This window comes from Microcaecilia unicolor, chromosome 10, assembly GCF_901765095.1.
Source record: "Microcaecilia unicolor chromosome 10, aMicUni1.1, whole genome shotgun sequence".
Lineage (NCBI taxonomy): Eukaryota > Metazoa > Chordata > Amphibia > Gymnophiona > Siphonopidae > Microcaecilia > Microcaecilia unicolor.
In genome coordinates this window covers 55,754,457-55,771,365 of record NC_044040.1, presented here as the reverse complement: position 1 = coordinate 55,771,365, position 16,909 = coordinate 55,754,457, and the positions used below count along the sequence as shown (strand labels likewise).

Sequence of the window (16,909 nt, the reverse complement as noted above, 5' to 3'; positions counted from 1 at the left end):
TATTCATAGTACAAAATATATTTTTTAACTTTTTGTATATATTTCAAGTGCATAAATGCTGCTTAGCTTAATAGTTGCAGGACCAATAGCCGACATGAGGCATGTTTCGCAGAAACACTACATCTGGGTCCAGTCCACTAAAATACAAATGATTAGCAAAAATTTTTCATTATCTAAAGTAAAGCATTGCTTATCAATAAATGATTCATAAACCTCTAACAATTTACGTTCCGATGTCCCAAATCCATTTACTGCCTTAATATATTAGAAAATGATGGTGATAGCAGGAACACTATCATAGGAAAGACATGCTGCACAGGAAGGTATTTATTTATTTGTTACATTTATATTCCACATTTTCCCACCTATTTGCAGGCTCAATGTGGCTTACAAAGTACCGTAAAGGCGTTTGCCATTTCGGCTGATAACAAATACAAGATTGTGTTGTGGTCAGATGAGATAGAGGTGAATCAGGCGTCATGGGTCAAGGGAAAGAGGATAGTAAATTGTCCAGTACGATCTTTGATTGTGTTGTGTTGAGGTTGAGACATACTACACACAAAAGAGAAGGGAAAGGTAGAGAGGGAGAGACATGATGTGCAGTAATGTCGCTTTGACTGCCTCCCCAAATATTTCTGTCTAGACACCACTGTTGTGCAGATACATACTGGATTTTTCTAGGGAGCATCTTAGCTTATGCTGGTGATGTCACTGGAAGAATTCAGGTTTTTTTTTTTTCTACCTCCTCCTGCTGGTAGGAAGGGATAACACCTCTTTGTTTTAGAACAATGTTGCTGACTAACAAGAAAATTATCAGGTAAGGCATAATTTCTCCATTTATGTAGTCCATTAGGATTAGAAATGATTATGCTGAATCACATGGTCATAGTAATGGTTTCTGTGACATGTTATCCCAGTTTGTTGCTCTCTAGTCATGTGTGATCTGAGTAAATGAAAAAAATGATCCTACATTTTCTGAAAGATTTCAGTGTGCAAGACTAAAAAGTATATTCAGGCACATTTTTTCCTAATTTACAAACTGACTATTACTCTTCACTCCCTGAGCCGGGCTTATGCTTACCTTCACAAAAATATTTTTATGAACAGTGGAACACAAAGAAATTACCAAAATGGTCACCATTAAGAAGGACATTTTTAAAAAATTGTAAGTTGAAAACATTTTTCATCTTTTCAGCTAATATTCAGCAATGAGTATACACAGGCAGAAGGTCAGAACTGGCACCTGAAGCATTTTTGCTGTTTTGACTGCGACTGTGTTCTGGCGGGGGAGATCTACGTCATGGTGAATGATAAGCCTGTTTGCAAGCCTTGTTATGTAAAGAATTATGCTGTGGTAAGTACCTACACTCTCTCCATAATGACCGATACATTCCAAGATCATAAAAGCGTAAGAATAGAGGATCATGGGATAAGGTCAAAAAAAAAAGTTAATGTTGAATACTCTTGCCATTTTAGTGGCTTGATTTATAATTTCTTCATAAACTTACCCAATAGGTTATGTGCATTGAAAGAACGCACAGCAGGAAAGTGTTGACCCATGTTGTAGGTTATTTTGGGTTGGAGTTTGGGCTAAGCGTGGATGGAGTTGCGATTTGCATGCACATTCAGTGCAAAAGCATTTACTCCTGCCCCTGAGCAAGCATAAATGTCCATAGTTTCAATCTAGCCACAGTTTCTATCAGCTTATCACTAGTGCTTTATAAATATACATGACACAGATTGAAAGGGCAAGAAAATGTTATTTCTAAACTAGGCCACTTGTTAGAAAATTACTTTCCGTATGAAATGTCCGCAAAGCGCTTATTTTATAAAGGCAACATACAGTATGTGTCTCTGTGCTTTAACAGTGACCTCTACTAGCGCACACGTGCTCTTGACAAGTGGGTCTCAACCAGTATGTCTCCAAGAGATGGGAGGTGTGTCACAAAAAATTTGGTGTACACAGCAAGCCTTTGTTTACTTTACAACAATTGCTGTCTGCAAGCTGGGAAGACCAGCAATCTTAAGAAATCCCTGTAACTGGTCCCTATTTCTGCTTCCCTATGACCCAGTTGAACGTGTTGTAGGTCAGCTGTCCACAGGCTCTGTTTGCTATATAGTTTCTGAGTATCCTATTTGCAGGTTTTGTGTTGCTTTACAGTATCTGGCAGTGGAGGGATTTTGTATATTTTAGAGACTGGTATTCCCATTCCCACAACCTGCTTTTTCCTCATTAGCACCAGCCTGGAAGCCCATGGGGGAGAGGGGGGCGCTTTCTTCAGATTGAGAGAAGTTTGTTGTAATCTATCTATTGCCTGCTTTGGTATTGGGAGAGGAAGATTTTGGTATAACTATAAGAACCTAGAGAAGGCTATCATCTTAGTAATTGCAATGCACCCCAACCATGTGTGTGTAAGTTCATGCCATCTATCCAAGTCCACTGAAAGATCTTACAGTAGTTTGCCATAATTTATGTAGGTCCTCATACCCTGGGCTAATGGGGACTCTCAGATATCTTATGTGCCCTCTGTATCTATTGAGTCTCTTAGCCAGGATACTGGCTAATAAGGAGGGAAATTGGTCAGTCTAGGCTGCAAAGATTAGGGTCCTTCCAAGGTTTAGGTTAAAATTATACCCACCTCCAGCATAAAGGATTGAAGACCGAGGTCAGAAAGGGAGCCAGTAGACCAGAGAAAGTCTTTCTTTAAAAGTTTAGATATCAAACCATCCAGGCAAGGAGATTTACCCAGCTTGAGATACCATATAGCATCATGCACTTCCTCAACTTGTTGGATCTCCAGATCTAAAGAGAGGCTGTGATCCTCCATGAGAGCAGATAAGTAAGCCTGATCCAATTATTACCACATCTCAAGTTTTGAGGCTTGTACTTCAGAGGAATATCTTGGAGGGGTTTCCATACCCAGTGTCATCATCTGCATTTGCTGTGCCTTCAGTTAGTGAACCAATAACTTGCTAGCCCCATTCCCCTCCTTAAAATACACCCGCTTTAAACTATGCATGTCGTACGCCATCTTCTCTGCTAGCCCAAAGACTTATGGAGTTTCCACAATCTGTTGAGTAAAGCTGGTTTGGGATCATGGGCGTATTGACCTTCAAGATGCTGAGTGTTGCTCCTGAGATCTTGATCCCGCTACTCCCGTTCTTTTTGCTGTTTGCTATCCCACATGAGAAAACACCTTCTGACAAATGCCTTAAAGCTGTCCCAAGCCATTCCCAGAGATACATCAGGTGTAAAACTCAGGAATAGCTTGGTTGAAGTCCTGTATTAGTGTCCTTGTCAAATATATTCTCATTGAATCTCCATAATTGGAGCTTACAATCTTGGTAGTTCCCCTTACAGAGGACCCAAAGGCTCATGTGATCAGACCACACTATAGGTTCTGTTTCTGCAGATATGATCCCAGGTTTCCAGATCCCTTACCCTAGAGTAAGAGGCGTGGGGTATAGAATAGAAAGTATATACTGCTTGGGTGTTCATGCAAGTGGTGCATATGTTATAGAAACTCATTGAAAGCCCTTCTGTCCAGGCATTTTTAGCAATGGGGTTATTTTTTATTAAGACTTTTTTATTTATAAGTTTACAAAAAGAAAATCAGTAGTAAATGTTTGTAGTATTGTTGAGCTGTGGAGTCTAATTTAGGAGTCTAGGGGGATTTCAATATGACCCTGTCACCCAAAGACCACTAGTCCAGCGAATAAGTGTGTGCTCTAGAGCTAGATAGAACTGCCTCTGATTTATCATTTGACGCATGTCCCGAAGCTCTATTTGAAGAGCCAGATAACAACCATTAGTGACTGATACAATCATTCACTATTGGAAGGGTGCATGGGAACCATTGCAATTACCAGCTCCTCTCCTGCTTGATGGCTAGTCATATTGGCGGTCTCGGATTGCAGGTTCTGATTGTGTTCAGAGAGGAGAACTTTGTCTACTCCCTTTTGCTTTAGAAACCATAGCACCTCTCCAGAAAATGTTTCTAGTGCCCTCAAGCAAAAGTTAACCTGTTGCTATGTTTGATGCCTGGGATGATATTAAGAATAGGGCTGGGGTGGGGGGAGGGCTCGAGTGGCCATTGCTCTCGGTGGCGTCACTTCCCCCTCGGTTGTAATCAATTTGCTCACATTTGAATCGGCAACCTTCCTGAAGAGAGTAAGTCTGCACATGTCTAAAGAGTATCCATTTTTGCTACCACATTTGGAAACTTTGATAAACAGTCCATTTCAACTTGCAGCATTTCAACTCCAGGTATCAATGAGAGATGACAGATACTAAAAGAATGAGTTGGACATTACAGCTGCACAATATAAAGAACTGTTGATTTGACTTAACAGCTGAGTTTTATATTTCATTTGAAGGTAATAAATAGAAATAAAATGGTACCTTTTTATTAGACTACTTAATACATTTTTAATTAGCTTCCAAAGGTAACCCTTCTTTTGGATCAAATCACTTTAAATTAAACTTTGCCTAGTTGTAAAAGTCTGTAACTGAAGATAAAGGCCACCTGTGTTTAATCTGCTAATGCAGATGGAAAAAAATAACTGAAGTAGGAGGTGAGAGAAAGTAGGGAGTAAAATTAGCGTGAGTTTTACCACGTGGTAGACAGCACAAACCCACACTGGGCAGGTGAATAAGTGGCTGACTGTGACGGCTAACGCACAGGTCATTATTGTGTACTAGCTGTTATGACCGCTGAATTTAGTGCTGTTGCACTTACTGCCACCTCAAAAGGAATTAGCAAAATTTAAGGTAGATATTTAACACAGATTTTCAGCAGACTCTTATGTTGTCATCATAGAAATTAAGGATTTGCACAGGAAAACCATTTTCTGTTCACTTTTGGAAAATCTTCATTGACATGTCACATGTTTTATTAAAGTTCTAAAATGTGTCTACATTTAACATGTGCAAATCAGTTGTAGGTATGTTACATCGTAGGTTTAAAGTGTGTTAAATCAATTGTGCATGCACTGAGAGTGCTAATAAATGCACCTCCTTAATAGCTATCCATCACGGTCTCTGGATACACACACATGAGCAAGGATGTGTAATGATAGTAAATACTGAAGGGCAGGCAGGTGAAAGCAGATACTGCAAGGGAAAACTTCCTTTATTTTTTACATTGATAGACTGTGGATGGGAAGGAAGGAAAAACAGATCAAGGAAGATGTCTTTCACGTCATTCAGTCTTTATTTGATGTTTATTTGAAACATGCAGTCTGTGGCATAAAGGAGTCCATGGTATCAAGTAATACCAATCCATGGCACAGAAAACTCAGCACAGCCGTGTTTTGGTACTTGGCCTGTGTCAGGAGTCAGCAGTACTACAACAGAACATCCAACAAGAAAAACGTGGTTTAGTACAAATAAGCAAATATATATTTATGTGTGAATAAATAAATATGTTATAGAAACCAACATAAGTATATATACAAATAACAAGTCATAAGGTTGAAACAATACTAAAAAATCAAAGCCCAAAATGTAAAACTGTATGCAAAATAAATATTACTATACTGATCAGATATAAATAGGAATACAGTACAATCTCGATTTATCCTACCGTCACATATCTGACAGACCCCCCCCCCCCCCCCCCCCCGGTGATGTCACACAGTTTCTCTTTCTGTTTTCTGAACCCGGGACCCTATTTTTACCGCAAAACAGCACCATTGTGAGCCAGCACCCTGCCTTTGTTTCTGCTTTGTTTGAGAAGTTACCATTTTTTTTTCTGGTCACGGATTGGTGTTACTTGATGCCATGGACTCCTTTTATGCCATAAGACTGCACGTTTCAAATAAGCACCAAAGACTGGTGTGATGAAATATTTTCCATCATCTGTTGTTTTTTCTTGTTTCCCATCCACATTTTATAATTGTGGTGAGACTACATCCTTTTGTTTGCTTAGATTGATAGACTAACAGTTTACAGCATTAAAATGAAAATACAATATTAATATTTCAAATACAATATTAACACACATACAATCTTAATAATCCCAGTTCCAGCCTGCTCTTACTAGGGGTGGAGTAGCACTATGTAAATAAAAATCTAAATAAAATCAAATAACTGCTCTTCACTTTCCCCAACCACTAACAATGAAAAATGCCCTTTCAACATTTTCATCTATAGACCTCAGTGTTCCCCAAGTGAAAACACCCTTCAGTTCACCTTAAGTTGTTAACCCATCACTTATGGCAGGCTGTCCTTTATGGAAACCTGTAGTGACCTCAGTGGAGGGGCCGAGCCATGATCAGTATCGAGTAGCATAGTTTCTACCAATGAGGCAAGGACACTTCTATCTGTGGGGTGAGATGGTAAAGTCTGTCCCTCATTTCCCACATGGCAGCTCATGCAGATCTTTTCTTCAGCATTGTTTTTCCTCCCATGGTAGGACACCCTTTATGGTGGCCCAAGATTATCTCACTAGGAAAAACTGGGTAGCAGCAGGCAGTACACAGATTTTTTTTTTTTTTTTTTAAAGGAAAATTGTGACAGTGTAAACAAATAAAGTCCTTACTTGGAGTTGCTAAATGCAGCATTCTGAGTGAGAAAAGATTAGTCTTCGCTTGTGATTCATATTTACAATGGCAGAATTTATTTGTGCAATCACTTTGCATTGTGAGCAGTATGCTGAGACATCCATTATATTCCTGTGGGCGTCTCGGCGTTTAGTGCCAGCTAAAAATTCTAACACACCTTAGTAAATGTCCCACTGTTTCTCCCCTCCTATTCTTATCTGTACATCTACTGATAAAACATTATGCTTGTGGCCTTGTTTTCAGTAATAGAATGTTATAAGTAGCAAAATTTCATTAAATTATATGTTTCCAGATTCCTGAGCAAATATTTTAAAAGTATGCTGCATATTTGTAGGATCTGGTAATATTCATGAATATTACCAATTTCAGATGCCTGATGCAGAAGTGTGATACTATTCAACTAATGAACATTTTCTAATACAAAGAGATTGTATGGAAGTGTGTGTTTTTCTGTAAGCATGTGACAAAAAGTGAAAGGGGTCAGCAAAGGAAACCTGCTCATTTCTGATCTTCTTGGTTTTTGGAAGGTGCAGAGATTGAGATTGACTGACTTGTGGCATTCTTTTGAGTCTTTAAATGCTAAAATTGAAAAGTCAGACCTATAAGAATAGTATCAGTATGTTTTTAACCAGAAACAAAAGTTGCATCTATGTATCCATTCATATATTTTTTTTGGTCCTCCACCTATTCAGCTATGTCAAGGGTGTCATAACGCTATCGACCCAGAAGTGCAACGTGTGAGTTACAACAGCTTCCACTGGCATGCTACACCTGAATGCTTTCTCTGCTCCTGCTGCAACAAGTGTCTGATTGGGCAGAAGTTCATGCCAGTTGAAAAAATGGTCTTCTGCTCTGTAGAGTGCAAGAAGAAAATGTCATCTTAAGAATCCATGAGTAAAACTAAAGTGACAGCCTTAGAAAATGTTATGCAATGCTACTGTAACCTATGGGAATGGTCTAGTCAATATTAAAGAATTTAAGTGTAATTTCAAGTCTGCCCTCCTCAACACCCCCACACCAATTGAATAAGGCTAAGAAATTTACTTGGCATGTTTTCTCTGTCTGAATATTGATGAGTACCTACATAGGTTTATTACCCCAAGAAAACTAGTTTTCACATATCCATATTAGCTATGGTATTGGGTTGTATACTCCAAAGTTTGTACCTAAAATGTGTAAAATTTGAGTAGTTTTTAGGTAGTGGTCCATACTCTGCCTGAATTCTTCCTTAGCATTCCTGCATTGTAAGTGAGTTACCCTTCTCCTTTTAAAAGAACAAGCGGAGGAAGCCCAGTGAACACAATTCTGGGTTCTTAAATATTCTGTTTTTGTATTTTGAAGCATGGAACCCATTCTGTGCTTCTGTTTCTAGTTTACTAAATGCTGGAAAAGTCCTAGTGTGCAAAATGGTCAGCTCTGTGGCTTTCCAGATCGGTTGTCCCAGTAGACTCTGCAGAAACTGACCAGTTTGCCTATTGAGCCTTTCCATCACATTTGTAAACTGGTCTTTGGTTCAGCACTTAAAAATAGTTTTCAAAAGTTAGTGTTTTTGCTGCGTTTGCTTGTCTTAAAGGCAAATGGGGAGCCTAAGGACAATGGAAAGATACCATTTTACAGGAACATAGTTGAGAACCAAGGGCTAGGATAACACTGTTGCTTGATAATGTCAGTCTTTTTGACCCTTTCCTTTAAAGGTGGTAGGGTACCCCATTACAGAACTGTAGGGCTGTGTAAATTCTGCATATTGATTCCTTCAACAATTGCGGTTATTTTGGCCTGTGGAAGTATAGAATGCTGGAATATTGTCTAGTCTTTGCTTTGCCAATGTGTAAACTATTTTATGCTTAATTTGTTTAACATGCCTGAAAACAACCATGATCTAGTTAAAATACAGTTAGAATGTTTTGGGACTGTTTGTAGAAGGCCTTTTTCTCACTGAGCATATTTGTTGGAGATAAATTTGTATTGCTCCTACGGCAAGAGTCTGAGATGCAATTTTCCAGCTTCTCTGAGTATACTTTCAATTGTTATGCAGGTTTTAATATTTCTTGCTAGATTGCTATATTTGTGACTTTGTCTAGAAATGTGAAAAATCGAAATGTGCACATATCCAGTATGGTCATCTTTCAGCTTATCCCAGTAGTACAATGAATGGGTCTTAAATGATACAAACTCTCCTTTGGATCTTACACTGTCAAATAAGTTTATCTTTTGTCTGTAATTCTGAGTTACTTAGGATTGGGGACCATTGCAGTTAGAGCCCTAGTATTTCTGATTGCCTTCCAGGGCTATCTATCTTCTTTTACAAAATCCATTCGTTTTTTGCAGTACATTCAGCTGGCAAGCATGGAATTGAAAACTACTTAATGAAAAATAACTATGCAGATTTACACTGAACTTTGTTTACATTATCCCTCTGAAAATAATTTCCACATTAAAAAGAGAAACTTTAGTTGTGACTTGTCTTTTATTAAAATTTTTGCTTAAGTACAAAAAGTGTAAATAGAGAGGGCAACCTCCAGTCTTTGAATAGCCACCATTTAGAATAATGGGAACTGATTTGTACTCATGTTTATACAAGTAGCTGCTATTTAAGATGGTTCACACAACACTGCAGTCAAACCCAGTGAAGAGGATGAACTCATAATGAATGTGCATAAATTTATTAGGGCATTTTGAATGTATACACTTATGTCCATTTAAAGTTCAAAATACATGATAAAGGAATACATTTACTCAAGTAATCCTTAATTGCTAAACAGAGGAGATCACAAGCCTGATGAAAGATCTTGTGACATTTCTCCTGTTTAAATGTTTTTTCCACTTGCAAGCATGTTGTCCAGCTGACAAGCTGTGGACTGTTCAGAAAACTTGTGTATCATATATATAACTAAACACAGGCTATTGCACAGAGGGTCTGGAAGAACTTGGATAAGGCTGATTACAGTAAGGTTTTTTTTTTAGGGGTCATTTAATTTAATGACACTATACATGCCTTTCATTGGTAGCCGAAGTTGAGTTCCATTTGGATGCAGTAGGTGTAGCACTTTTGTAAAAGGTTTTCACATATTTCACATTTTGCTGACTGGAAACATAATTCAGAATTCATTAAAAATAAGAGTTTCTACTGTCTGCACAGTTTTTCACACAGTACAGAATGTGCTAAACATAAACATTCAAAAGTAAATTAAAAAAAAATCTAAAAGTCTCATGACTGCATAAGTCTTTATCCCCTTTGACTTAATACTTGATGGAAGCCCCTTTTGGCAGTAATACAAAATCATGAATCATTTAGGATAAGCATCTACCAACTGCACCATCCTGCTCTGCATTCTTGTTGGCAGAACATCTCGAGCTCTTTCAAGTTGACTGGAAATCATCTGTGGACTGGTGTCTTCAAGTCTTGCCACATGTTTTCTGTTGGTTTCAGATCTGGGATTCCACTGGGCCGCTCGACACTCATTTCTTACTGGGCTTACCTTTGCTGTTTTAAGCTTGCAATTAAACTTGACCTTTCAACAGGAGAATGATTCTTTCACTAGTCCCTGACTGTGGCAGATTGGGCAGATTTTCTTCATCCCTCAATCGCCACAAGCCTCCCTGTCCAGCTACTGCAAAGCATCTTTGCAGCATAATGTTGTCATCATCATGCTTTACTGTAGGGGAGGTGTTAGGAAGCAGATATGCTATGCTTTGCACATCGATTAGCATTGACACTAAAGAGCTCCACAGCCACATGTTTTCAAACAGTTTGATAGACACTGCATCTCAAAAAAGATATAGTAGAATTAGAAAAGGTACAGAGAAGGGTGATAAATGATAAAGGGGATGGGATGTCTTCCCTATGAGGAAAGACTAAAGCAGCAAAGGCTGTTCAGCCTGGAGAAAAAATGACTGAGGGGAAATATGATAGAGGTCTATAAAATACTGATTAAAGTGGAACAGGTAAATGTGAATTGCTTGTTTATGTTTTCCAAAAATACTAGGACTAGGAGGCAAGTCGTAAATTCAAACCAGAGAAAATATTTCTTCACACAACATGTAATTAAAACTCTAGAATTTGTTGCCAGCGAATGTGATTAAAACAGCAGGGTTTAAAAAGGTTTGGATAATTTCCTGAAAGAAAAGTCCATAAGCCATTATTAAGATGGACTTGGGGAAAATCCACTGCTTATGTGTAGGATAAGTAGCATAAAATCTGTTTTGCAGTTCTGGGATCTTGCCATTTAATTGTGACCTTGATTGGCCACTGTTGGAAACAGAACGCTGGGCTTGATGGACCTTTGTTCTGTCCCAGTATGACAATGCTTATGTTATGTCACAAGTAGAGATTTTGAAAATGAATATTTGGTCCTTAAAACAACCTTGAAGCAGCTTTGTGAAATTCTAGCCCACTCTGAGTTGGACCTGAAAGAAGATTAGAACTTTTACTTTGAGATATGGATTGATTAGGTAAATTGCACATTTTTTTAATGCAAGTTGAAAAACCTCCCATTTTTCAGTGACTTAAATAAATGTAAGTGATCTATGATTAGAAGAATTAACACACAGATGCAAACATTTACATGCTAATAATAATCTTTGAGATCTTTTTCTGTTTTGAAAATGTGTATTTTTCCTCATAGCCCACTATTATGACATTAATTTGAGATGTGTACACCATTTGTTAAGGTAGTGGAAACTTAAGAGAAGACATGTTTATAAATTGATCTTTGCAAATAAGGAGGTGGAGTAAAAACACATCAGCTAAAGTGCAATTCAACAACCAACCTTTATTAAAATGCCCTGACATGGTCACCTTGTTCCATCTCAACAGCTTGTGTCAGGAGTCTAAAAGGCAGCATATAAAATATTGACACTAATAACCAATGGATGTAAAATGATGACATTAACCATAAACCAATACAATTGGAGCCATATAAATAGAGAAATAAGTTAAAATAAATCAATTGCATAGGAAAAATAAATAATTAGCACCTTTGTTAAAAAATACAAATGGAACATAAGTAGGGCACACATGTAAATAATAAGTAACTGCAAGAATGTATAGTGCATTAGAAACAATACCAAAATATAAAAAGAGCAAATGTAAATACATGTTAAATAAACACAAAGATGTATAACGCTTTAAAAACAATAAATATCCAAATAAAATACAAATGCATTTCATAATCTCACATTCATTGTTGATTTTAATTTTGAATTGATAATGTGACAGTTGGGCAGACTGGATGGACCGTTCAGGTCTTTACCATCACTTAAATAAGACATACTCAAAGCAAGCAAGCTGATCCTATAATGGAAACACCTTCAGGCTACAAAGTAACCTGTATGTAATGTGTTAAAAAGAACAAACATGAAAAGATAGTGTGTGTGCAGTTCCGAAGTTAAAATAATAAAACTGCCAATTGTGAAAAATATGTAAATGAAATAAAATAACATGAAAGTGGCTAGACCTCATTGATAAACTAGTATACCAGTGCTCTAAAGCAAAAATGGAACATGCCAAAATGTGTTATGGTAAACATAACAGTAAAAAAAAAAAAAAAGCATGCACCAATAAAATACAATGCCAAGATATGTGAAGTGCCGACAAACTTAAAAGGGAACTTGCCTCATACTGAGGTTATATGTGGTGGTAGGGAATAATACATGTTCTGACCTGTTTAACTTCAGCCTTGGATCTGGATTTGGAGGCAGTACTGTAGGGAATCCCTGTTGGGGAGTGGGGCAGGTCTGGAGTTTTAAATTTTGTTGGTTCGTCAAAACACAAAGTGATGTGGTAAGGTGCTCGTTGAATGAAATGTTGGGGGAAAGGTAGTTGGTAAACAGGAAGGTGGCAGGCAGTAAGTGCTGAGCCCTGTGCAGCAGTAAAAGTTTCCTGGAGCTGTTTTTCTATGACAAGAAGAGGCAGGAAATTGCTGTAGGCTGTGGGGTTTCCTGTAGGAGTTAGGTGGAAAGGACAATTGTTTTGATTTACTTAAAGGGCTAGTAAGAAAAGTTCTGTGGGGGTTTATAAAGTATAAGGTGAAAGGGAGTCACAGAGGAAAAGAAGTTGGGGGGGGGGGAATGGGAAAGGTAAAGTAAATAAAAGAATTGCTAAAAGTAATGAAGGTTTGGGCAAATCTATGAAAAAGTTTCAAAGGGCTTCAAAAGCAAGAAAGGGAAAAATGAATAGGGAAGGGAGGGAGGTGCAAGGCACTAATGGCCAAAGTTATAAAGAGGATGCAGTGGCTGGGCCTTTGGAGGAAGGGTCTAGGGCCGTTAGTAGACTGGATCCTACTTTCACCCAAGGAGAGACAAGGCAGTTGGAGGGAGTCAAACTGGTGTCAGAAGCTCATGCTGGTGAGTCTTGTCTATAATTTTTAGCTATAAGCTATAATGTTTTACTTCAGATATGTGGTACTATTTCCCATCCCCCATCTTTCTTTTCCTATCAGCCACATGCAGGAATTTCTGGCTGGTCACAAACTCTGATGGTCACCGTTCTAAGGCAACTCAGATACCTGGTATATCCTGTTACAAAAGTAATTTACTGAGAAGAGGTATGGCAAGGACACCAATTGCAAGTCTCCAGCACATATGAAATACCCAATTACAAGTCTCCAGCATATATGCAGCACCTATGATTGGTCCAGGTTAGAGGAGAGGTGGATGCTCACCACGCTGCAGACAAAAAAAACTCTGAAAAACTAGGCATGCTTGGAAAGACAGTTTCAGATCTGTCCAAATGGCCTGTTTTTCCTGAAGGGGTGCTCTCCCCGCTTTGTAGAAACTAATTCTCTCTTTAGTTAGTACTCAGTGTGCCGAGTTAGTTATCAGCTTTGCAATGTATATCGAGAGTTATGGGGATCCCCTTGGCAAAGGAGAAAGGGGACTGATTGTGACTGAATAGATATGGATGGGCTAGAGTGTAAATTTTAAGGGGCTTCGACATTAGCTTCAGAACTTTTTGTACAAGAAGAGCACTGGGCAGACTTCTACGGTTTGTGCCCTGAAAATAGCAAGGACAAATCAAACTCAGTTGTACATAGAAAGTATCGCATATCATGTAAAATGTGTTTATCTTGTTGGGCAGACTGGATGGACCGTACAGGTCTTTATCTGCCATCATTTACTATGTTACTATGAGAAGTCTGAGGGCCCATGTTGTGGCTGGTTTTTCTGGGAATAGAGCTTGACTCAGTGTGTATGGAGTCAAGGTTACTGAAGAAAAAAAGTGGAGGAATTAGTAGAGGCTATTGCAGACACTCAGAAGCGGAAGAAATTAGCTTTGAAAGATATTCAGTCAGATATAGAGCATTTTAGTTTTGTTGCACAGGTGATCCCTTTGGGGAGAGTATTTTTGCTAGGTGTTATTGAAAGGTTTGAAAAAGAAGCATCATTTAGTTTGTATTACTAAGGGTGTATGGGAGGATTTGAGAGTCTGGCTCACTCTTTTATCACACTTCAATGGAATGACTATATGACAACATTCTATGGTGACGAATAGTGACTTGAATTTGCAGCAGCAATATGCATGTTGTCCTTTGTTAGTAGAGGTGCTGTGTTTGTGATGAGATGTCTGAAACTGAATAATTTGATCTCTGCTTCTCAAATTCTTGGTGTGCACAATGATATAGCAGACTCTTTCTCATTTATAGTGGGCTTGTTTCAGAGCATTGGCTTCTTCAGCAGATGGTGCAGCAACGGTTATGCCACAGGAGTTATGGAGACGTTTCCTGAAGTGTTTGATGATTTGTTAAGGAATTCATTGGCAGAGAATACACAGAAGGCTTGCAAAAGTGGTTGGAAGCAATTTTTGCTGTTTTTACACAATCAGAACTTGGGATTTCAATTTCCTATTCCAGTATCGTGTGTTGTAGGTTTGTTTTTTTTTTTGTTTGCTAGGACAAAACAGTGGTCGTATGGTGTGGTACGACAGTCTTTAGCATGTGCAGCTTTCATTTCTCAGCTGCAAGGTGCTGGTAACTTTACCACAAAGTTTATAACTCAAAAGATATTAAGCGGTTATGTGCATTGTCAACAGCGTGCTCCAGTTAGTTTCATTTGACAACCAATTAGTTATAAGTTATTAATTATCCTTATTAAGTCAATGGAGAAAGTGTGTTTTTCACTGTTCAAAGTGTGTTTATTTAAACTGGCTTTTACAGTAGCATTTTTTGAAGCTTGACATTTGGGAGAGTTAGGTGCTTCTAGTAAAACTGCATTGGGGGAGTCTGGATTGCTACCGAATGATGTAGTGGTTGAAAAGCATAAGATATGACTTTATATTCGTAGATCTAAGACTGATCAGTGTGGAAAAGGGAACTGGGTTGTGTTGCAGCATGCACCTTCCTTTTCTCTTTGCCCTGTGCAGTTAGGAAGAGAATATTTGAGTCATGCATTCAGTTTTCATCTGTTCTGAAGAAGGGATTAAGTGTGATAGGTAGGTACCCAAGTGTTTATGGGACCCATTCTTTTTGTATTGGGGCAGCTTCTGTTGCTGTTCAAAAGGTGGGGGTCCTACAGCTAAGTTAAAGAAATTGGGTCATTGGAAATCTAATTGCTTTAAAAGATATGTGAAAGTGGATGAGTTGGACATAACACATACTAATTTCATATTTTGTAGCTTCTTTTCCAGATGTCCTGCCAGTTGATCATTGTGAATGGCTGAGAAGAGATCTAGATGTAATTTGGGATTAGCTGTGCTTGGTTTGCAGATTCAATGGCTTGGTCTATATGGCATGTAGTGGGAACAACTTCTGCCTTTGTTACTGCAAGCAAGGCACTTTTCTTCTGCTGAATTAATAGTAATTCATGGTGGGGTTAGTGATTTGTGTTATATTAAAGAGGTGGAGTTGATGCGACTGATTAATACGACTGATTAAGAGAACTTTGTTGTGACTTGCTATTTGCCTTTCATAGGCTTGGTGTGGTCTACTATTGTACCTAGGTTGGTGTGGAAAGATGCTCAAAAAGTTAAAGCGATAAAGCATTTGAGAAAACAGGCTAATGTTGAAGCAGTTTGTTTTCTTATCGCTCTACAGGGAATAGTTCTGTCTCTTGATTTGCCGTCACGAGACTGCCCTGGGCTGTATCGCCCGAATGGGGTGTATTTATCCGATATTGAGGTTGATATATTTTTGAGTGATATTCAAGATTTATTGGAGACTTATTTTAAAGGCAGACAGGCTTTTGACAGGGAAGAAATATTTTTAGGTTGGTTATTGTGAATAATTGTCAAATTTAGGGCCCAACGGAGGCCTAAAAAGTTTTTGTTCTTGTTTTGGTCACCACCATGAGATTGGGGCATGACCCTGTGGCACTGCGGGTCGTGGGAGGGATGGGAGTTATTATGGAAGGGAAGTAATTGGTACAGCTAATGCGTTACAGTACAGTCTACCTGTAGGGGTGTTTGAAGTTTATGACAAGTTGTGTATTTCTGAGTTGATGTTTATTAATAAAGCTGCAGCCAAGGTCTTACCAATTTCGAATTGAAATTGTGTGAAGTAGTAATTTTGTAGAATGATTTGAGAATGAATGTGGCAGATGGGAATTGTGAATGCCAATGTTATAACTACTCACCATATAACCATCCAAAAATGCTCACTGCCGGCAGCTATTTAAAGTGCGTCAGTGCTGACGTGCGACACATGGATAGCCATAATGAAACGTATGTGAAAACAACATTAAACATGGCACTGAAAAGGAAAAAGTGAGCGGTAGCGATGGAGAGCTTGCATACAAACCAAAGTTGCCAAGAGATGAAACAACGAAGTAAAAAGTAAACTATGATATGTCAGTATACATATGGTGATGTAAAAAAAGCATACTGCAATCAAAACATCAAAAACAAAAAAAAAATGTTGAAAATGGTGACAAAAAGAAGTGTACTAGTTTATCAATGCTTTCTAGCCATTCATCTTCATGTTATTTCATTTCAATGATGTACTTTTTCACAATTGGAAGTTTTTATCATTTTAATTTTGGGACTGCACACACACCACGCACACCATTCATATACTATCTCTTCATGTTTGTTCTTTTAACACAAATAATACAGGTTACTTTGTTACTTCCCAGACTGAAACTGTTTCCATTATAACATCATCCTGAGTGCTTTGGGTATGTCCTTTTCCTTTTATGAATTGCATTTGTATTTTGTTTAATATTTGGATTTTTTTAATGCATTACACATCTTTGTGGTTATTTAATAAGTACTTACATTTGTTTTATGTTTTGGTTATTTGTTTCTAATGTACTATTCATTTATATTTTTTAACAAAGGTGCTAATTATTTATGTTCTTATGCAATTGACTTTTATTTTACTTATTGTATCTATGGTTATTAATATCATTTACA

At 38.0% G+C, this 16,909-nt stretch overlaps 1 protein-coding gene across 1 annotated transcript in view; it reads left to right on the top strand.

The window, feature by feature from the left end:
* TES (testin LIM domain protein) overlaps window positions 1–9,016 on the top strand; it is an 86,387-nt gene extending 77,371 nt beyond the window's left edge. Inside the window, exons 6-7 of the mRNA XM_030216127.1 lie at window positions 1,196–1,354; window positions 7,257–9,016. Coding sequence (XP_030071987.1) covers window positions 1,196–1,354; window positions 7,257–7,448 — 351 coding nt within the window. The 3' untranslated portion in view covers window positions 7,449–9,016. The remainder of the gene's footprint in view (window positions 1–1,195; window positions 1,355–7,256) is intronic.
* The last annotated feature ends 7,893 nt before the right edge of the window (window positions 9,017–16,909 follow it).